This window comes from Trachemys scripta, chromosome 10 (assembly GCF_013100865.1).
Source record: "Trachemys scripta elegans isolate TJP31775 chromosome 10, CAS_Tse_1.0, whole genome shotgun sequence".
Lineage (NCBI taxonomy): Eukaryota > Metazoa > Chordata > Testudines > Emydidae > Trachemys > Trachemys scripta.
In genome coordinates, this window is record NC_048307.1 from 69,262,520 (window position 1) to 69,284,110 (window position 21,591).

At 45.2% G+C, this 21,591-nt stretch overlaps 1 protein-coding gene across 2 annotated transcripts; it reads right to left on the reverse strand.

Annotated features, from left to right (window-relative positions):
- Positions 1-3,244: 3,244 nt before the first annotated feature.
- On the reverse strand, positions 3,245-20,860 carry CFAP161 (cilia and flagella associated protein 161). 2 transcript variants are annotated; one of them, XM_034784254.1, is made up of 7 exons: positions 20,647-20,858; positions 11,086-11,175; positions 10,664-10,902; positions 8,983-9,067; positions 7,172-7,330; positions 5,664-5,737; positions 3,245-4,609 (listed from the first exon to the last, which is right to left on the reverse strand). In XM_034784254.1, exons 1-7 carry the CDS (start codon positions 20,731-20,733, stop codon positions 4,414-4,416), a joined length of 930 nt encoding a protein of 309 aa, XP_034640145.1. In that variant the 5' UTR covers positions 20,734-20,858; the 3' UTR covers positions 3,245-4,413. The 2 variants fall into 2 exon arrangements, with proteins under 2 accessions (XP_034640145.1, XP_034640146.1); XM_034784255.1 differs by lacking the exon at positions 7,172-7,330 and having other exon boundaries at positions 20,647-20,860.
- Between the last annotated feature and the right edge of the window lie 731 nt (positions 20,861-21,591).

Consider the following 21,591-nt stretch of genomic DNA (forward strand, 5'->3'; position numbering starts at 1 on the left):
TGAAACCAAAGAAAGCCAGTCCCCGCTCAGAAAGAAAAAGGATGACATTCAGGATGCGCTCAAGAAGTTTTTTTCCAATTATTAGTTTCTGTAGAGAGTTCAGTCAAGAGTAAATTCTCAACTGAACTTTCAGCTGATGCTGCCCTACTGGCTGATTTCCATGCAACACAGTTTTCTTTATGTGATGTTGAATTCTCATGTGATGGTATTCGGTCTTTCAATTTCCTCCAGCCTCTGTTGATGCGCCATCCTGATTGATCAGAGAGAACTGATGCATTTGCAGCACTTTTGTTCAAAATGAAGCCTGGTGCTTCATTTTGAAGCCTGGTGCACAGTACAGAGCATACGTACTCCAGCATAACTAGTCTTTTGTGCAGGTCAGATGAGTAGGGAAAGCATGATTATCAGCATCTCATGGAATGTTACTTGGAATTTCAAAACAAATAATTTGAAGAAAAGATTGCATTTGGGCAGCATTGCTCTGGTCAATAATTCCAATGTCAGTCACAGTCAAACCTGTAGTACTCATGAATTGCTCTTGCTGCGTAAGAGCTACATCTTCCTGTTGCTGTTGAGTTTCTTGATCGTACACAGGATCTTCTCCTGCATCTGTTACTTTTGGCACATCTCCTTCCTGACTACTGTTCAGGTATTGGCATTGAAATATCACCTGTTGCAGTTGTAGAGTTTTCATTATTTGTAGCATTGTTTTTTGGGTAAGGTGTGTTTTCCAGTGGTTTGAGAAATGAAGTTATTGGCTTTGAGCTCTTAGCTGCTTCTTCACTCCATTGTTTTTGCCGTCTCTTGCTCACACCACTTTCAAATCTCCTCTTCAGAGTGATCTATCTGATCTATTTACACCGGAAATGTTCTAAAGTAAATATGTAGCCTATCCACACTTGAAATATTCTGATGTAAATAAGTATCTTATCTACACTTGAAATCTTCTACTGTAAACACGTACACAAATGATAAATGGTACACAAATGCTGAAAAAAGACTTAAAACAAAGGAATACTAATTAAGACCACAAAATGAAACAGACAGGTTATTATCCTTATCACTGAATCAAAACTCAAGCATGCAAGGTATAATATAACAGGCTGAGCTGAAGACAAAGGGATGATATATATATAGTAAACACAGACACGGATACAGACAGAGGGATAATGTCCAAAAATTTCAAACGTGTGTCCTCACAAAACTCACTGTACAAGAGTGTCCTCACAAATTTTCACCTTGAATCTGGGCCTATAGACTACGAAAGCGTAAGATGATGGCCAAGCTACCAAGCTAGGGCTCAACCAACCAACCAATCACCTTTTTTAGCTACCATATGAAGATAATAATGAGGAATTAGCATACATAAATAATTCCTGAGTCAACTAGATGTAAAACTATAAAGACACTAAAATGTAACTATTCTCAATCTTTCAACATGCACCTGATCCAGCACCAGCAACTAGTAGTGGTTTATTTATATAATCACCTGATCTGAGAGGACACGTTCATCACGGTCTAATCTTGCGCCATCAGAACCGATATATTTTTATTAATATTTATGAACATTTTTAACTCTTTAATATGACAAAATCTATATCTGTCAACAAAAAACCAAATCACATCTCTTATTTGCTTAAATTTGCAGCTCTAGGCTGTGAGAGTGTGTCACATTATGGTCTGATAGGGATGCACATAAAAACAAGTTGCGAAACTTATCAAATGCCAAAAAATTAACAGGTGTCTAAATCTGAGGCTCCCTTTGAGCTGGAGGTCCCTTTGAGCTTGAGGCCTCCTGGCCCCCCTCTGATTGGCCCTGGGTGCAGTTAAAAAACAAAAGACTCAACCCTCAGAATTAAATAAATAACTTTCTCCTTGGAAGAAAAAATCTAACCAGCGGGTTTTCTGCAGCATGGGGTCAGCAGGTAACTCTCCTTCCCTCCCTCTGCACAAAAAGAAGCCAGAATGTTAACTATACATGCCAAGTGTGCATGAAGAAGCAAGCCCACCATCATGCAAAGAAGTCTTCATCACGCTTGTTCAGATTTTGAGTCGATATTGAGCCATATAACATTTTAAATTAAAGCCCTATATATTCACCACCACAGAGGTCAAAATACAAGTGTGTGTGTCATTGAACACTGAGTTTTCCCAGTGTATCAGATACAAAAATACCTATTCTAAGTAGGATTATAGAGTTTTATTGGAAAAATCTGCAGATTTTTAATAATCCCCAAATATCTCTCTAGAACTAAGATTGCTGTATACAGAGTAGGTAGTACAGTGGCCCTAAAATAGTTTATGCTGTCTATCATATATTGCAGCTAGGAGTACTTGCTTCTATGTTTAGAAAATAAAGGAAACGGGTTCTAAAGATACTCTTTCCTATAAACTTGTTTTAGTTCTTAATTGTTTTCCATTCCTGTTAGCTGTCTTTCAGAAACTGATTTCATATGAGTGGTTTCAAGTGTCCTTATGCCTAGTTTTGCTTCCTAAAAATTAAATTTCATGTTCTAAAAACAGGATACAACACTCTGGAAACACCTAATAGCTTAATTCAAGCCTGTTGTAACTTGATTAAGTTTTGTGGAGTTATATATCAGGGATGATTTTGATTAAAATGTTTAAAGCAGTTCAGATGGACTGTTGTTTTTTTTAAAAAGGTTGCCATCTTGTGACCAGTGTTGAGAACTGTATGATTATACTAAAATCTTAGAGAAACTCAATTTTAAAAAGAAAATAAGATTTTTAAAAAGAGATTAATTGTTTATACTATAACATATCATGATGCCATTACATTATAAAAATACTGAGTTAAATTGTCGTGGATTCATCTGTTAGAGTTATAGCCAAGGTAAAAATGTATGCGACTGGTTTATGCCTTGTGAAATTCAAATTCTTCCCTGTAATAAAGCACTTGTTTGTCTTTGTCTAACAATATATTATGTTAAAATAGGTTACGGTTTTGGATTATAATTGCAAACAGTAAAATGCTTTTATTTTTAGCATGTGTAAGCACTGCAAGCAACAACTGTAGATTGATTAAGGCGGCAGGAGAATTTAGAGGCCCATTAACCATGCACATTGTTACCACTAAACCACCAGAGCAGCCAGATCTGTTTGTTTACCATCTGCCATTTGGCATGGTCATGGGAAAAGGGCAAAGAGCAATTCTATGAACAATATATTTGGCTTATTGTGGCAGCAAGAGAACATCCAAAAAAGTTACACAGAAGACAACCCATCAGTCAGTGCTTATTTTTATTTACTTTCTTTTTAAAGTTATCACTGTACCTACAAGGACTGGAATTAACTACTGTATATAACAGAGAAACTCACTAGGTACTGTAGACCAATAGATTTGTACACAAACATCAGTAGTTTTTCAGCTTTGCAGCAAGCAAATGGATGATCAGTTTTTCTTACTTTCATAATTTTTTGTCTTTATTTCTTGTTCTCCAGGAAGAAGAATTTGATCATTTATATTGGATGCAGGCAGTGGTTCAAAAGTCCTAGGCACTGGGTTTGAATCAGACAGACTCTAGAAATACAGCTCGGAATCATGACAGGGTCAAATCAGCCCTTGCAGAGTTCCTTGAAACTTATTTTGGTAAAACTTTAAAAACCAAGGTCTTGTCTGAATTGCTTGGACATTAAAAATTCCTCGCCATTTTTATCAGAATAGAGATTTGTCTTGGTACCTTTAGCCAAAAATTTCCTTCCCTTGTTGTACACCAATAGCCTGTCAGAGTGCTGCTGCTCATCCATCCCAACCTTGTAATTCTGGAGAAAAGCTTGAATACATGATTCCTAAAGACTCAACATCCAAAATGGCAATGCTGTGCTAGCCAGAGGAAAAAGTGAGTTCAATTGACATAAAGTTCTCTGAGTTGGTCTTTAAGTGTTGAAGATTCCAATGATAAGCTGGCATGCCTTTGGCTTTTAATGTTTTGGAAACTACCATATATCCATTATCCTTAAAAAGGAGACAATTGGTTATTTTGAAAGAAGTAGTTAAATAAGTTCTTAGGACTGTTAAGGAAAAGCCATTAGTGTTACTAATTTCTGACACATCTGTTACCATCAGTGAATATCAAAATGGGAAAATCAAGCCTTGCTTGGTTAAGAAAACTCCTGGAGCTGAGCTTGCATATGGATCACCAGTTTTATTGACCAAATTCTGTCTTCAGTTACATTTAAGTGAAATCCCACTGACTTCAATGAGGTTTCCCAGTGTAATTAATGGCAGATTTTCATAACTGATTATAAAATAAATGAATCTAGGGTTAAAAATAAAATGTGAATAGAGAAAGTGTGAAATGCACTCAAAGCTCTAATTATCATCAAAATTAGAATTTCCATTTTGTAAAAGCATAAATAAAATGAAAGTTTTTGACCTTGGACTACTACATTCTATGTTCCTGCATAAAGTTCATTCTTCTCTCTCTCTCTGGTCTCCTCTGAGGGAGGCTTAGGTCTGTCAAACATAGTAATTCCATCATCACTGGGATTCGCAGTTACTATTATCCAGTAATTCTTATCTTCTTCAGCTTTATGGGAATCCAGATAGGTGTGACAAATGACTTCATATTCCTTTCCAAAGTATGACCTGTCAAGAGAAAATAGTAGCATGGCTAGATTTGACTATATACTCCATGCTCGCTGTCTCAGAAATTAACGGTGAGTCAATATAAACTGTAAATTACTCCTCTAACCAATTTGCAAATACCTTGTCTCACATAGTTTTTGGTTTATTAAGCCATATTATTCATGCATTTTAAAAAACTTTATTTGTCAATTATAATTTTAGAAATCAAAAGCCAAGAGGAAAAGTTAGCAATGATCCAGATTCACCCAGCTAAATCCCAAAGCTCTCCAAGAGCAGGTGTTGCTGCTGCTGCCTGCCTTCCTTCAGAATTTCCACTAGTGAATGGCAGCTCTTTTTAGCTGGCGTGCTACAGGTGCCCCATTGATACAGGATTGCACTGAAAACACCCAGTTCCCCAGCCAACTCTACCGATTTTGGGTGCTGTGCTGGGTTACTACAAGCTCCCTGGCTTTCAACATTTCAACCTCACCCCAGCAAACTTTCTGCTTCAAAGGCCTCCATGAGGGTCTGATATAGATTCTGAGCTGAATTTTGTTTGGAATTAAATGAGAAAGAATTGTTATACTCATTAACAATGTAGAGTCAAAGTACTAATTCAATGCAGGAGTTACATTCACATCTATATATTAACTTGGTTTTTGTGAGAGTCCCATGTATCCTGCATGCAATTTCCTACATTGTTTTAAAATATATATTTCTGATCTATGACACTTCCTCATACCAACTTTCTCTACAAATAAAGGACTACAATTGGTCAGAATATTCAAAGGGGGAACTGAACCATCCAAGAAAGAGAGAAGAGTGGAAATCTGAGGGGAAAATGTGAAAAAGGTTGAGCTGATTGATTGCAGACCCAGGGTAGAACTAAATTACAGCCTGACAATAAATTGAGAGTGAGTGAATGTGTTCTGCACTCTTTTTGTTTTCCCACTAAATGTGTGATTAGAGCACTTGTCTCATTGCTTATATTCTTGATATACTGAACTTGTACATCATTATATCATGATTCATGAAAAACATCCCTGATATTTATATTGTCATAAATTACACTTACCTTATCCAATAGTTCCTAGGAACTGCTAAACCCCGATTTGTATGGCAATGAGTGATAAGGACTTTAGTATTTGCCTAGAGAAAGAACAAGAGAATCTTTTTCACAGACCTTTTAAAGACTGTTGTTAAAACGTCTTTTTGCCGTGCAAGTGAAATGTTTTGAGTTAGTGAATATAACATGTTAAAAACACAAGCTCTGATTCTGGGCCGCTTTGTATCTCATTGATACTGGACTGTCATGGGCTCGTCCAGCCCGCAGCGTAAATAAGCTGGTTTTACAATTTAACTGCAGCGATCCCCAAGGGACATCCAGTAGCCCACAGTAGCTGAATGTATAGCATTCTGGCCACTCCCACTCATAGAATCATAGAAGATTAGGGTTGAAAGAGTCCTCAGGAGGTCATCTAGTCCAACCCCCTGCTCAAAGCTCTCTCCTCCAATACACTTCTTCCCTTCATGGGCATGCCCCAGTGCTGGGCCTGTAAAAAAGAGCAGTGTAAAGCCAGGGAATGGTCCTATGCTACCAGAGGAATCCCAGTTTCACTTGGTGTTTCCTGGTGGAGAGATCCTTCTGGTTTCCACAATAAAATGTGCTGGGGCACAGTCTAGAATGGGGGCCTCTGCATTTTTAAAAATAATTTTTTACTGTATTGTTACATTTTTGCAAAGAGCACTTTTCATTTATTTTTAAAGTACAACAGGATTGATCTTAAATTAACCCGTTTAAAAATATTTTTAAAACTGCCATGAAAAGAGAATATTGTCTTAATCAATTACATAATTTTAACCAGATTTTGAGAGTCAGAAGCTTCATAGATATATATTACAACAGAAGTAGTGCTAGCAGTGGAGGAACAGTTATATTTATAATATAATATCATTACTTCACATTTACCTTGAACTATAGAGGTCTTAACTGAGGGATCTCTAAGCATTTTAGAAGCATTAATTAAACTTCCAGCACCTCTGTGAGGTAAGTATTACATTCATGTTACATATACACACTGAGGTTAGCAGCCATATTTTCAAAAGTGGCCACTGATTTTGGGTACCTCCATTTTTTGGAGCTCTGTGGGCCTTATTTTCAGAAGTAAAGAGCAATCACAGCTACTATTATTAGAAGTGGAATTGCAGATACTCGGTGCTTCTGAAAGTCAGACTGTGGGGGTTACAAATTCAACTGCAGAACCCGAGGCATCCAAAATCAATGGCCACTTTTTAAAATTTTGGCCAAAATATTTATCCTAATTGCACAGCAAGTCAACCCCAAAGTTAGCACTGGAACCCAAAAATGCTGAATTCTAGCCCCCTGCTCTAACCATTAGCTATCATTTGCAGACTGTTTCCCCCGTTTCCCCTAGTTATGTATGGATAATTTGCTTTTCACCATGACTTTCAGAATACTGTAAAAAATAAAATGAATGCAACTTTTTTAAAATGGTTTATCAATAGCATTAATTAAATACTCTTAACATTTACTAGGGTTTTACTTTCTATATAATTTCTTACAGGAACTGGAAATCCTTCATATTCAAGACGCAGCTGTGGATCCAAAAAGGTAGCTTGCCAGCAAGTCAGATAGGAGAGCTCATCTGTCAAAAACACTTGCTGAAGGTATGATTTTTTAGCAAATCTCATAAATGATTTATGGTCACTTGCAAGATATAACTGTAAATGGAAACATACATGAATGGCAATGTAAGTTTAAATGATTAAACTACTAAGTTACTACAGATAAAAGAACAATTGTTTGTGTTAAGCAATGTCACACAAATTTATATAAAATACTTTTAAAACACTCAACTAGTTTTTAATAATTGTTTACAAAATTGATTGTTTTTGAGCATGAAGACTGTTTTATTCCAGAATCAAAAAAAAAAAAATTGGTGAAGAAGAGTTTTATATCTGTGCAAGCAAAGAAGTGTAAGACCAACATGAAAGAGTATACAAAAAATGCCTGTACAAACATGGGGTTACCTTTATGCTTCAGAAATAGTACTGTATTTCTGTTGTTGAAATATATGCTTCTTCTGTTAGGAATGATCCAATGCTCACTGATTTAAATGAGCATTGGATCGGACCCAAAACATACTGCAGTTATAAAAAAGAAACTGTTTTTTCAACACTAGGAACAGATTCTTTGTGAAAAGTCAGTCAGTCAATTCTCATGAATTCAAAACTCTTAACTATAACAGACGCTACATGATTGAGCTTATGAATAGTGTGCTGCATTCAAATTGAACAAGTGACTTCAAAAAGAGAGAGATTATAGAAGTTAATCACTGATATATAAATGAGATCTGCATTCCAAAGGGTCACTGTGATAAGAAAGACACAGGCAAGGTTGCTAGGCCAAAAAAATCTATCAGTAGTACCTATATGGCTTTATACATTGTCCTCTGATGCTGCACTCTTCCTGTCTTCTGAACAGACACGATATTAACATTTCCTAGAATTCTGCTGCCTGACTCAGACTCAGACACTAACATTTTACTTACTTTAAAAAAATAGACTTTCATTCACAGGTTCCAGATTTGCCAAGTCTCTTCCATTTTCAGGAGAGAGTCTCTTGTTCTCAATTCATTTAAAGGCAGAGTTTAAAACATCCACCTTCCTGCATTTTGTGGTGTGTTTCATGAGATATTTAAAATGTTCATCTTTTTAAAAAATATCCCTCACTCAAATCACCTGAGTTTGATAGTCCTGGACTGAATTCCTGACCCCTAGAAATTTGGTAAAGCTCTCTGAATAGGTGTTGCATTTGAGACAAGCCATGATAAGGAAATGCAAGTAAATATTTGTTTTACGGGGATTTTTTAAATCCCCAAATAGTTTATTCATAGAGGATGGTGATTTGGCTATAGGGTATCTTCTATGCAAATGTTAACTGTAGATTTTAATATATTGATAGCTAAACATATATGCTATGAATATGACCAAATGACAGTCACACTGCTACTGGCCATGAGACAGGGAACCACAGTCTTATCTCAATTACACTGGTGCAAGTGCAGATTAACTCAATTGACCGTCAGTGTGGTTGCTCTGGATTTACTCTGGATTTAACCTAAATCAGAATGTGACCACAGGTCTGTCCTGCAAAACTGGTATGTCTGGCCATGTACAATATGACACATTGAGTGCTCTACAGTATATAGCTTATCCCCTCTCCTCACATGAAGTGTTCCAGGTTCATTCTTTGCTTAGTAATAACTATTGCATATTTTATTGCACAAAAATAGAATGCAAAATATGTACAGTAACCCAACTAACAGTATCAATATATACTACAGTTTTAGTTTACACCTGTGTTGACTTACCATTTGATCGGTAAAACCGCCTGTTGCCCCAAGACCAAAATTCTGCCCAAATCTAATGGGTTCACCCATTGAATTTCCTTCAGCACTGTTCACATAGGAAAAGAACCATATAAATTGAAACATGCCATATGCATTGATTTGTGTGTGTGTATATATATGTGTGTGTGTGTTCAGAATTACTAATTATAGAAGAGGCTGCTGTCACTGCTTATTATTAACATTACTATTAGAAAATACATTATAGAAAGAGTTGGAATTTAAATAATTTACTACATAAATATTTAATCCTCAGAGTGGAAAATTAGGCTCGCAATGCTATTTTTCAGCTGCATACATTAAACACATAGGCTGGGATTTTCAAAGGAGTTTAAAGGAGCTTGGTGTCCAAATGCCATTGAAATTCAGAGGGAGTTCAGCACTTAATTCCCTTAGGCTCCATTGAAAATCCCATTCTGTATGTTTAATTCATGTATCTGAAAAATCCTTGCCAAAAAGCAAAAGGAGTGTTTCCCTGTAATTTATCATGTTTAGTTTTCATATCGATTTATCATCCATTTCAAGGCAAAAAATAAATGTCTGCTAATGAAATGTCAAAGTTGAGAATTTAAATTCAAAAGTCAGGTTGCCATAGTAATAACCATAACTCATTTCCTTTGATCATAAGTATTATTCTGCAACACTGATGTATTTTGTTAAAGGGGCACTGCTAGGCAGTGGTACAACCTCATAAAGAAAGAGGAAACTGAAAATGCTTTAGTCCTGTAGCTACATTTATCAGGGCAACATGTCCCCATCATCCACTTCAGTGGTTATGACTAGGCTATAGATTAAAATTGCATCGTCTTTTCCCTTATCTATATTACCAATTCTGAAATAATTTTAAAAATAAATTTAACTTTACATAATTTATGCTGTTTATTTATTTTTTTAGATTTTGGTGAGTTTACAGATCCAGGTGTCTCTAGTCAAGGTCAGCATCTAGTTCCCTTCCATTAGCACAGTGATACAACATTTGGCTTTTAAATGCACAGCAGGGAATGTTTAAATAAATAAAATAAATATTTTTGGAGTTTCTTTTTAGTTCATGAAAACATTCCTATCTACACAGAAGTGTAGGTTCTATATACACATAAAGCAAAAAGAAAGCCTCTACCCCAAACAGTTTACAATTGAAGTATGCCATCTTTTCTAATATTCTCAAGAACTATCCAGAGATACTGCTCAACTTTTAGAATGTCAGGGCAAAGAAGCACCCTTTGCTCTTTTATGTCCTTGCACAAAAGAAGGAAGTATGTAAGATTTAACTAATTCTCATAACATCCATACAAGGTAAGCAGTTATGTTTGTAAATGCTTTGTTAACTAAAAATATTGCTCTATGTCAATAATAAGCTGTAGAGTTTAGTCAACTTTAACATTTGTTAGTTTATGAAAAAGAAATACAGTGAGCCTGATTCTGCTTTTGCACCAGATTTATACTGATGTAATCTCATTGATTTCATTGGAATTACTGGATGCACACTGGCATGAGAGCAGAATCGGGCCTAATGTGTAATAAAAATTAAGCCATTAGTATGAAATCAATAAAATGTTGCTCTGCACATTGATTTTCACAAAATAAGATCAAACCTTAACACAAGGGTTTAACTACTACTGAATCTACTGAATGCAAGACACCAAACCTTAGGATACGAAATGCATTTCGACCAACAGGGTTCACACTTTTCACTGCACTCAATCCACAGGGGACTTGCAATGACTCAGATGTATGTACTGTTATATCATCTGGATTAACGGCCAAAGTTAGATTGCCACACGCTGCAGCGTAATTCTCCGTAGGTGATTTGTTGTTTTCAGGGCTCAAAAGCATCACAGTGTCTCCAAAGTGAACAAATCCATCTTTCGAAACTGATAGTTGCATCTAAGTTAAAATATACATAGATTGGTATAGACTGTTTCAATTTGTTTTAAAACTATTGAAATTATTGTAATGTATCACATAGAATGCTAAAACATAGTATTCTCACTACACAGATGCTAATGATTCACTGAAACATTTTATAAGTGGTGAAGCAGAATTGATGAAAGGCTAAGAACTCATTACCTGCTTTAAAAGATTATTTTTAAGTCTCTTTGATTTCTGTATTAGAAGTTCTCCTTTTTCTCTTTTATACAAAAAATCTTTCAAGAGGTCCTGTTTAAAAACAAAAGTGAAAAATTAAACATAGTATCCAGCATTTTAAAAATCATCTTGGCTTTAAATGCAATTTAAATATTTTTTTAAAAGGGCCCCATATAGGTGGAAATCCATGAATAGGTGCCTGTGGCAGGTGGCTCACAAATATTCCAGGAACCTGAGTCTGATCTCACACTAGTTTTACACTGAGGGTAAATCCATTAACTTCAATGGAGTTACTCCCCATTTACACCAACGCGTGGTCTACTCTACAGTGTACTCTAACTTACGTCAACCTATCTATCGGCTTGTCTCCACTTACTGGGGGGATCGACATGTGGCGATCGATCCACCGGGGGTCAATTTAGCGGGTCTAGTGAAGACCCGCTAAATCAACCACCGACTGCTCTCCCGTCCACTCCGGTACTCCACCAGAACAAGAAGCATAAGGTAAGTCGACACCGCTATAAATTGACCTAAGGTACATCGACTCCAGCTACGTTATTCATGTAGCTGGAGTTGCATAACTTAGGTCAGGGGTCGGCAACGTTCAGCACATGGCTCGCCAGGGTAAGCACCCTGGCGGGCTGGGCCAGTTATATTTACCTGCTGACGCGGAGGTTCGGCTGATCACGGCCCCCACTGGCCGCGGTTCGCCGTCCCAGGCCAATGGGGGCGGCAAGAAGCGGCGCGGGCGAGCGATGTGTTGGCTGCGGCATCTCGCCACCCCCATTGGCCCGGGATGGCGAACCGCGACCAGTGGGGGCCGCGATCAGCCGAACCTGCCACGTCAGCAGGTAAATAAAACTGGCCCGGCCTGCCAGAGTGCTTACCCTGGCGAGCCGCGTACTGAACGTTGCCGACCCCTGACTTAGGTCGACTTAGCCCTGTAGTGTAGATCTGCCCTATGTAAGTGTCTACACAAAAATTTTGCTCACACTGCCATAACTGCCCATCTACGCAGACTTCATAACTCCATCTCCACGAGAAGCATAGAGTCAATGTCGATGTAGTAAGGTCAACGCGGCATTAGTGTAGACCAGTGGTTCTCAACCTGCAGCCTGCTTGCAGCCCAAACAGCACACACAACATCCTCCAGGCCATACAGTAGTGTGTGTATATAGATAGATTAGATAGATATAGTGTTGATGTGGCCCATATAACACATAGAGACGTGTAAATAGGTTGAGAACCACTGGTGTAGCAATACCCATAAGGGACCAGCTTTGGTGCCCCCTGGAGTGGCACTCTCATGGTGCGGTAAAGGGGCGCTGCCGGCCCTCAGTTCCCTCTTGCCGGAAACTCTGACAGTGGGGAAGGAGGGCGGGTCATGGAATGGACATGAGCAACACACCTCGAAGAACACCAGTTATGAAACAGGTAACTGTCTTTTCTTCTTCGAGTGCTTGCTCATGTCCATTCCATATTAGGTGACTTCAAAGCAGTAGCCCTGGAGGTGGATAGGAGTTCACAGACGTAGATTGCAACACAGCTCTGCTGAATCCAGCCTCGTTCCTGGCCTGCTGAGTGATGGCATAATGAGTGGTAAATGTGTGGACAGAGGACCATGCTGCGGCTCTACAGATGTCCTGGATAGGGATGTGTGCCAGGAAGGTCACCAAAGATGCCTGAGCTCTCGTTGAGTGGGCTCTGACAATCGGCGGCAGGAGAATCCCCGCCAGGTTGTAACAGGTCCTTATGCACAAGGTGATCAAATTGGAAATCCTCTGTGAGGACATTGGATGACCCTTCATCCTATCCGCTGTAGCGATGAAGAGTTGAGTCAATTTACGGAAAGGCTTGGTACGTTTTAAGTAAAAAGCCAAGGCCCTCCAGACGTCCAAGGTGTGAAGACACCTCTCTTCACTTGTCTTGTGCAGTTTGGGACAGAACACCAGGAGGAAGATGTCCAGGTTCATATGGAAGGTGGAGACCACCTTTGGCAGGAAGGCCGGGTGGGGCTATAACCAAACCTTATCTTTGTAAAAGACTGTGTACGGGCGGTTCTGAGGTCAAGGCTTTAATTTCTGAGACCTGTTTCACCGACATCACCGCCACCGGGAATGCACCCTTCCATGACAGATGGGAAAGGGAGCAGGAACCCAGCGGTTCATAGGGTGGGCCAGTCAGCCTAGAGCAGACCAAGTTAAGATCCCACTGCGGGATGGGAGCCCACACCTGCGGGAAGAGTCTCTCCAGCCCTTTCAAGAATCTGACCGTCATGTCATGGGAGAACACCGTCTGTCCTTGGATCAGCAGGTGAAAAGCAGAGATGTCTGCAAGATGCACTCTAATGGAAGAGTATGCCAGGCCCTGGTTCCTCAAATGGAGCAGGTAGTCCAGGACAGCCTCTATGGAGGAACGCAAGGGAGAGATGCCCCGTTTGGATGCCCAGCGGGAAAACCTCGTCCACTTGGCCAGGTAAGTCAGTCTAATTGAGGACTTCCTTCTTTCCAGGAGGACTTCTTGGACTCCTTCTGAACAGGTCCATTCCTCCGGGTTCAGCCATGCAGCATCCATGCCGAGAGGTGGAGGAATCCGAGGTTGGGATGTAAGAGGTGACTGTGGTCATGAGACAACAGGTCTGGTTGGTTGGGCAGAGGTCAGGGAAGGGCGACTGAAAGGCTCATGAGTGTGCCAAACCAATGCTGGTGAGCGTAGGCACTGACTCCGTGGGTGCTCCGGGGCTGGAGCACCCACGGGGAAAAATTGGTGGGTGCTTAGCACCCAATGGCAGCTCCCTGCCCCGCCCCCCCGTTCCAGCTCACCTCCACCTCTGCTTTGCTTCTGCCTCCTCCCCTGGGTGCACCGCGTGCCCACTTTTTCCCTCTGGCTCCCAGTGCTTGCGCCGCGAAACAGCTGATTCACGCGGCAAGCACTGGGAGGGAGGGGAGAGGAGGGGGAACGCTGCGCGCTCGGGGAAGAGGTGGGGCCGGGGCAGGGATTTGGGAAATGGGTCCAATGGGGCAGGGAGGGGGCAAGTTGGGGCAGGGACTTTGGGGAAGGGGTTGGAATGGGGGCGGGGTGGGGAAAGGGTGGGGGCGGGGCAGGGCGGGGCCAGGGAGCGTGAGCACCCACCGGCGCCGGGGAAAGTTGGCGCGTATGCTAGTGAGGCCATGCCGGGGTGATCATGATAATCTGCGCCTGGTCTCTCTTGATCTTTGCCAGAGCCCTGCTGATGAGTGGAATCGGAGGGAACGTGTACATCAGGCTCCCCAACCACGACAGGAAGAAGGCATTGGAGAGGGAATCCTTGCTCAGACCCTGTCAAGAACAAAATCGGTGTTCTGTCTGGTAGTGAATGGGTCCACTTGGGGAGTTCCCCACCTTTGGAAGATCATGCAGGCTACCTCTGGATGGAGCGACCACTCGTGATGCGAGGAGAAGTCCCTGCTGAGCTGGTCTGCCAGTGTATTCCTGACGCTGGGAAGGTGACAAGCTTCCAGGTGGATTTCATGGCTGATGCAGAAGTCCCACAGATGGAGCACCTCCAAACAGGGAGCCGATGAGCGCGCTCCCCCTTGCCTGTTGATGTAGAACATCAAAGCTGTTTTGTCCATCGGGACTAGGACCACCTTGCCCGACAGGTGGGGCAAGAAGACTCTGCACGCCAGCCGGACTGCTCGGAGGTCTTTGACATCCCCTGTGTCTGGAGGTTGCTGAGATGTGCCCCCCAGCCGTCTGACACCAACTTGATGGAGTGAGCAGGGTTGTCAAACGGAACCCCCTCCAGGACTGTCCTGCTGTCAGTCCAGCATATCAGTGAGATAAGTATTTCCTGGGGAATGGTAATGATCTCCAGGGGGTTTCGGGACTAGGAATAGACTGTCGCCAGCCATTGTTGCATGGGCCACATCCGGAGCCTGGCATGGCAGACCACATAAGTGCACGCTGCCATGTGGCCCAGCAGGTGCAGACAGATCTGGCTGTAGTCAGAGGAAATGCGGAGACTTCCGTGATGAGGTTCGCAATCGTGTGGAACCTTTCCAGTGGCAGGAACGCTCTGGCACAGGTAGAGTCGAGGACCGCTCCGATGAACTCTATCCTCTGCACTGGCACCAATGTTGACTTTTTGTCATTCACCAGTAGGCCCAGAGAGCAGCACATGGCTTGAAGCACTGTGACATTCCTTTGGGCGTGAGACCTGGAGCTGCCCTTGAGGAGCCAGTTGTCGAGGTACAGGTCGATTTAGATACCCCAGCGCCTGAGGTAAGCCGCTACCATCGACATGCATTTGGTAAACACCCTTGGTGCTGTCACCAGGCCAAACTGGAGGACCATAAACTGGTAGTGGTGGGGCCCCATCACAAACCAGAGGAAGTGTCTGTGTCCTTGAAAGATCGCTATATGGAAGTATGCGTCTTTCAAGTCGAGGGTGGCATACCAGTCTCCCAGATCCAGGGAGGGGATAATAGAAGCCAGAGAGACCATGAGGAACTTTAGCTTCTGTAGGTACTTGTTGAGGTCTTGCAGGTCCGTAATGGGCCGTAGACCACCCTTGGCCTTTGGGATTAAAAAGTACCGGGAATAGAACCCCTTGTTCCTGTACTCGAAAGGAACTTCTTCCACTGTATCCAGCTGTAGTAATCCTTTTACCTTCTGTGCGAGGAGACTTATGAGAGGGGTCCCTGAAGAGGGATGGGGAAGGCAGGTGGGAAGGGAGGGTAGAAAGGAACTGGAGGGTATAACCCCGTTCCACAGTGTTGAGGACCCAGCGGTCCGAAGTTATAGCGGTCCACGCCAAGAAGAAAGGGGAAAGGCAGTCGGAGAACACTGGGAAAGATAGATCCGGGGAATAGTCTGGTAGGTTGCCCTCAGGCGCACCGTCAAAATGACTGTTTGGCCCTGGCTTATTATGGGGTGGAGCCCAACGAGTGGAGGCAAATGGCTCGGGTGGCACTTGTAACCTTTGGCTCATTTATGGGGCTGGTCCTGCTGAGGCTGGCTCCCCTGGCCCTGAGGCTGCTGTGGTTTGAATCGCTTACACACCGGGGCTGGGACGTAGAGACCCAGGGTTTTCAGGGTTATGCAGGAGTCCTTAAGGCCATGCAACTTGCTGTCTGTTTGCTCTGCAAATAGGGCCCTGCCATCGAAGGGCAGGTCCTGCAATGACTGCTGGGTGAACAACCCAGAGAGGAGCAGCCAAGAGACTCAACGCATGGAGATAGCAGAAGCCATGGTGCGGACAGCAGCATCAGCAGCACTGGACGCTGCCTGGAGGGCTGAAGCCTCGCGCACCGGAGGGGAATGGGATACCGAGGCCGCTGGCCTCTCTAAGGCTCCCAACACCGATCAGGCAGCCTGGGAGAACCCCCAGGATTCCACGGATACCATGTAGATAAATCTCTGATAATTTTCAAATGACTTTACATTGTGCCTCTTCATTTAACCTTGTAGTCGGTCTACCCACGTGTGACCTCTGTTTTCATGAAACTTTGTATCAAAGCCTAATATAGAAATCTTGTACTGATGAGCCTTGGTATATGAAAGAAAGAAAGAAAAGAAAAGAAATAATGGAGATATACCTATCTCCTAGAACTGGAAGGGACCTTGAAAGGTCATCGAGTCCAGCCCCCTGCCTTCACTAGCAGGACCAAGTACTGATTTTGCCCCAGATCACTAAGTGGCCCCCTCAAGGATTGAACTCACAACCCTGGGTTTAGCAGGCCAATGCTCAAACCACTGAGCTATCCCACCCCCCCCTAATATGGGAACTTTATATCAAAGCCTCATGTAGAAACTTTGTGGTAAGCCTTGGTATAATGTTATAGCCCCTAAGGATAGTTAAAGTAGAAGAAAAATGTCTTTTTGCTAGCAGTAGAACAAGATCTTCCCCCCCACTCTTAATCAATTGCCCTGTTGAATGAAAGAGGTGTGAATGAGTAAAGGCTTGGAAGGCAGCACCTCCAGACAGCTGCAACCCTTGGAGAGGGGATGGAAGCCAGATCCAAGGATAATAAAACTTGTCAAGTGGGCTCATTAAAGAAAAGCAGACATACTGACGGCCTTGGGGGTTAGAAGCAAGCACCTTCTTTTGGAAATACCCTCTTTGCAGCATTGGGACAACACCCAGAAGGAAGAAGCACAAAGGACCAATGGACACAGACACAGATTTTGAATCTGGTACAGATTTGCATGAGAGGGAAGCTGCTATAAAAGTGAGAGGACCCCGGGTCTCGTCTTGTCAACATGGGAGCAACGATCCAGATCAGCAGAAGCCCGGCTCCCCCCCGCTTCCCCATCTAACTCACCTGGCCAGTGAGGTTAAGGGGAGCAACTAATTGGTAACAACAAGACAGAGTATGCGTGCGTGTGTGTGTGTGTGTGTAAGTGCATGAGTGTAATATATATCATATGCATATGATACAGTGTTAATTAATACATGTATTACTAATAAATGTGGTGTTTTGCCTTATTCCCCCTGAAAAGATCCTGTGCAGTTCTTTAAGTACAACAACCATGGTACTGGCTGCTGCACTTGGGGCCCTGGGATGGGTTTCTGTGCTGATAACATAGTCAGAACCACCGGTACCAGGGCTTGTCCCACAGTCAGGGAATCTCGCTCCAAGCTGGAGCTACAAGCAGAGCAGTCAGTACCAGGCAACCAGGATTGGGCTGAGCGGTGGCTCTTGTCCAACTGGTGCCGGTTGCTGCATCCCGAAGCCGACCTGCCTGAGTGAGACTGTCTTGGTTGGGCTCTTTGGGACCTACGGCGTTCGGCAGATCTGCTTCGGATACCTGGTGAGCCACGGCTCACGCTACTCGACCGGTACTGGGACATTGAACGGGAGCTACTACAGGCCGGTTGCTGGGAGGATCGTTCTGAGTAGGGCAACCTCCTTCTTGGAAACAGACAATGACGGCCTGGCGATCGTCAGTCTCTGGTGTCCGATCGGTCCCAGGATTGGTCCTGGGCCCGTGGAGATGGTTGGGGCTGGTCCCAGAGTTCTTGCTGGGTGGCGCATGCCTCAGAGGGTCGGCATCTATCTACCGGCGAGGTACACCTCGAGTCCCTTGATTGATGCTCCCAGTGCAGGGACCAAAGAGGGCTCTGCTAAGCCTGCCTCTCCAGTCCTGAGGCATGATGGCTTCAGGTGGGCAAACGCTGGTGGGACGTCCCTCTCGATGGGGATCGGTACCGCTGAGGCAGGGAAATGCATAGGTCCCAACACAGGTTTTCCCCGAGACTGGGGGGTACCATGGGAGCCGGTGTGGGTGGCACGGGGAGCATCAGGATCTCTTGAGCTGCTCGAAGCACTTTGAGTATTGATGGCACCTGAAGCTGGCTAAGGCCTGCACCGTTACCTGGGGTCGCAGGAAAAGCATGGGATGGGCTGCACCGCTCGACTTGAACTGGGGCCCAACTTTCCGAAGGAGGTATTGAGCTGCCCAGCACAGGTCATGGCTCACTCCCAGCCCTTTCCTTTCTCTTACGGGAGGTAGGAGATCTTCCCCTCCCAGTCTTTTTTGGCTTCTTCCTCAGAGCTGTGGAGGGGGATTGGTGCCGGTTCATGGACGGCACCAGAGGAGCACTGCACACAGAGGCCGCGGTACTCGGTGCAGAGTCAGATCGCTACTCCTGTGCCGGAGTGAGTGCCAACTCCATTAGGAGTGCTTTCAGCGCTCTTCATCTTAGGTTTAAAGGACTTGCAGATATATCACTTGTCACTTATGTGCCCTTCGCCTAAGCACCTTAGGCAGCTGGTATGTGGATCGCTGACGGGCATAGGTCTTTTGCAGCGATTGCAGGGCTTAAAGCCTGGGACCGGGGCATGCCTCGTCCCCTGGCTGAATCCCGTTTGGGACTAACAAAAAGTTGAGAGCTACTACTAAGGGTAACTAAAAAACTACTAACTATATCCAACTATATTACAGGTTTTCAAAGTTCACAAGAACAGAAAACGAAGCCAAAGCAGCAGATGTTTCAGCACGGTCACTGGCGGCAAGAAGGAACTGAGGGTGGGGGGAACCAGCAGCACCCCTTATACTGCGCCATGAGGGCGCCACTCCAGGGCATGCCAGAGCCGGTCCCCTATGCACACTCCTGAGGGAAAAACTTCCGGCACCTAATATGGAATGGACATGAGCAAGCACTCCAAGAAGAACTGTTACTGGCTTTCAAAAGCCGTGCCCCACTCTGAGTACAAGCGGTACAAACTCCTGGTGAGCACTCGCACTGCCGACACAAGAACCCAAGAGTAGATGCGCCCAAGCGATGTAATCACTGCAGTGGCTGTATGCGGATGTAAATTAGGTTGATTTAATATTATAGTGTAGCCAAGCAGCAAGCCGGAATGAGATGGGAGTGAGTCTCTGGGATTCAGTGGAGAAGGTCCCCCCTGCACTGGCAGCAGCGCCTGCATAGGACCCACTAGCCCAGTGATTCTCAAACTTGGGCCGCCGCTTGTGTAGGGAAAGCCCCTGGCGGGCCGGGCCGGTTTGTTTACCTGCCGCGTCCGCAGGTTCAGCCAATCGCAGCTCCAGGCCAATGGGAGCTGCTGGAAGCGGCGGCCAGCACATTCCTCGGCCCGCGCCACTTCCAGCAGCTCCCATTGGCCTAGAGCAGCGAACCGCGACCAGTGGGAGCCGCGATTGTCCGGATCTGCGGACGCGGCAGGTAAACAAATCGGCCCGGCCCGCTAGGGGCTTTCCCTACACAAGCGGCGGCCCAAGTTTGAGAACCGCTGCGCTAGCCCCTTCCCAGAGCCTGAGTCACAGACTTGGATGAACCTGATGGCCCCAGACTAGGGTTACCATACGTCCGGATTTTCCTGGACATGTCCGGCTTTTTGGGCTCCAAATCCCCGTCCGGGGGGAAATCCCAAAAAGCCGGACATGTCCGGGAAAATTGGGACATGCGGTGCCGGGCCGGGGGCTTGGAGGCCGGGTCGGGGGCCGGGCCGGGGGCTCGGGGGCCGGGCTGGCTGGGCCGGGGGCTCGGGGACCGGCGGTGCGGTGCCGGGGGTGGGCCGCGCCTCCTCCCCCCACACCCCCCCCTTACCTGCTTCAGGCTTCCCGCGACTCAAATGTTCGCGGAAAGCAGGGGAGGGGGCGGAGACTTTGGGGCGTGGGCGGGGCTGGGGGCGGGGCCCCGGAGTGTCCTCCTTTCAGAGGCACTAAATATGGTAACCCCACCCCAGACGCCATAGGCAGCGAGCGCCCATACGCTCTAGGAATTAAGGAGCTGGGCAGCTGCTACCAGGTCTCCTTCCCACCCCTGGATTAGCAACCAGGCTGCCCCCTCCCCCCTAGCATGCCAGCCTGCTTTAGGGTTGGTGCTGCCCAACCCAAGGGGGGTCGGTGCTGCTGCTTATGGCGTGGGGGGGAGGGGGCGGTAGAAGGTGCTGCCCGAAATGCGGGCGGGGCGGGCAGGAGGAAGGCGGGGCCGCCCCCAGCCCGCCGGAACGGGGGGGGGGCGGCGAGGGAGGGGACAGAAGGAAAGCCCGCCGGAGGGGGGAGGATCCTAGGAAATGGCAGCTGCTCAGGTACCTCCTCTAAGTACGTGTCCTCGTTCCAGTTGGCGATGCGCACCCCCGCGCTGTAGGGCTTGCCGCTCAAGCTAGCCCGGCCGTTCATGTTGGGGGAAGGGCGGGGTGGGGCTCCGTTTGGGGGGGGGTCAATAGAGGAGTCGGCTCCAGGCAGGCTTCTCCCAGCACGCGCGCCCGCTAGGCCGCGGAGAGTTTACTGGTTGCCAAGGGAACGGTTTGAGCTGGGGATTGGATGTTCTCGAGGGAAGAGTCCGCCAATGAGGGGGGAAGGGCGGGGGTTTCTCTGCTTTCCCGGCGCTCCCGCAGCCTCTCAGTGCAGCTGGCGAGAAGGTGGGCTGGTGCTGGTGCTGGGGTGGAGCCAATCCTCTGCCTGGGGGAGCCTCCCTGAGGCCGGGAAAGGGGTGGGTGCCCCCCCCCGCAGCCCCCATCTCAGACCAGGGGCGGTGGGGGCTCACTGCAGCGCTGTCACTCCTGCTCCCCATGTATCTGGCTGGGGCATGCCCCAGACAGGCTTGTTTAGTTGACGTGACCAAAAGAAAATTAGTTGTCCCCAAAAGTTCCCAGGCACAGAACTCTGGTGAGCTGCCCCTGGCCTGTACCTGCCCCCAGCGTCTGCAAAACACCCCCACGCTGCAGCCGGAGCAGCCCCCTGCACTGCACCAAGGTACTGTTGAGCTGCGTAGCTGTTCACCCTGTCTTTTCACTCATTTCTGAGGGCTGTTACCGGAGCCGCTTGGAGCATTTTCTCTGAGAAATATTTTTTACCAAAAAAAAAAAATTGTAAAAACGTGTTCAAAGAGATTTTAATGAAAGCGTCGGCTTTTCAATCAGCTCCAGGTATTATGGACTCTTGACAGCTGTCGGCTTCTGGCGGTCAAGTTCTCCTTACTACTGAAAAGACTCTATAGATGCCTGTGATAAACTTGTTAAATATGCCTTAGCTAGA

Coding starts and splice junctions, on each gene's coding strand:
- CFAP161 (XM_034784254.1), bottom strand. CDS start 20,733: ATGAACGGCCGGGCTAGCTTGAGCGGCAAGCCCTACAGCGCGGGGGTG. Junction 5,738..7,171: donor ATGAAGGATTTCCAGTTCCT/GTAAGAAATTAT, acceptor TTCTTTCTCTAG/GCAAATACTAAAGTCCTTAT. Junction 4,610..5,663: donor CCTAGGAACTATTGGATAAG/GTAAGTGTAATT, acceptor TTCTCTTGACAG/GTCATACTTTGGAAAGGAAT.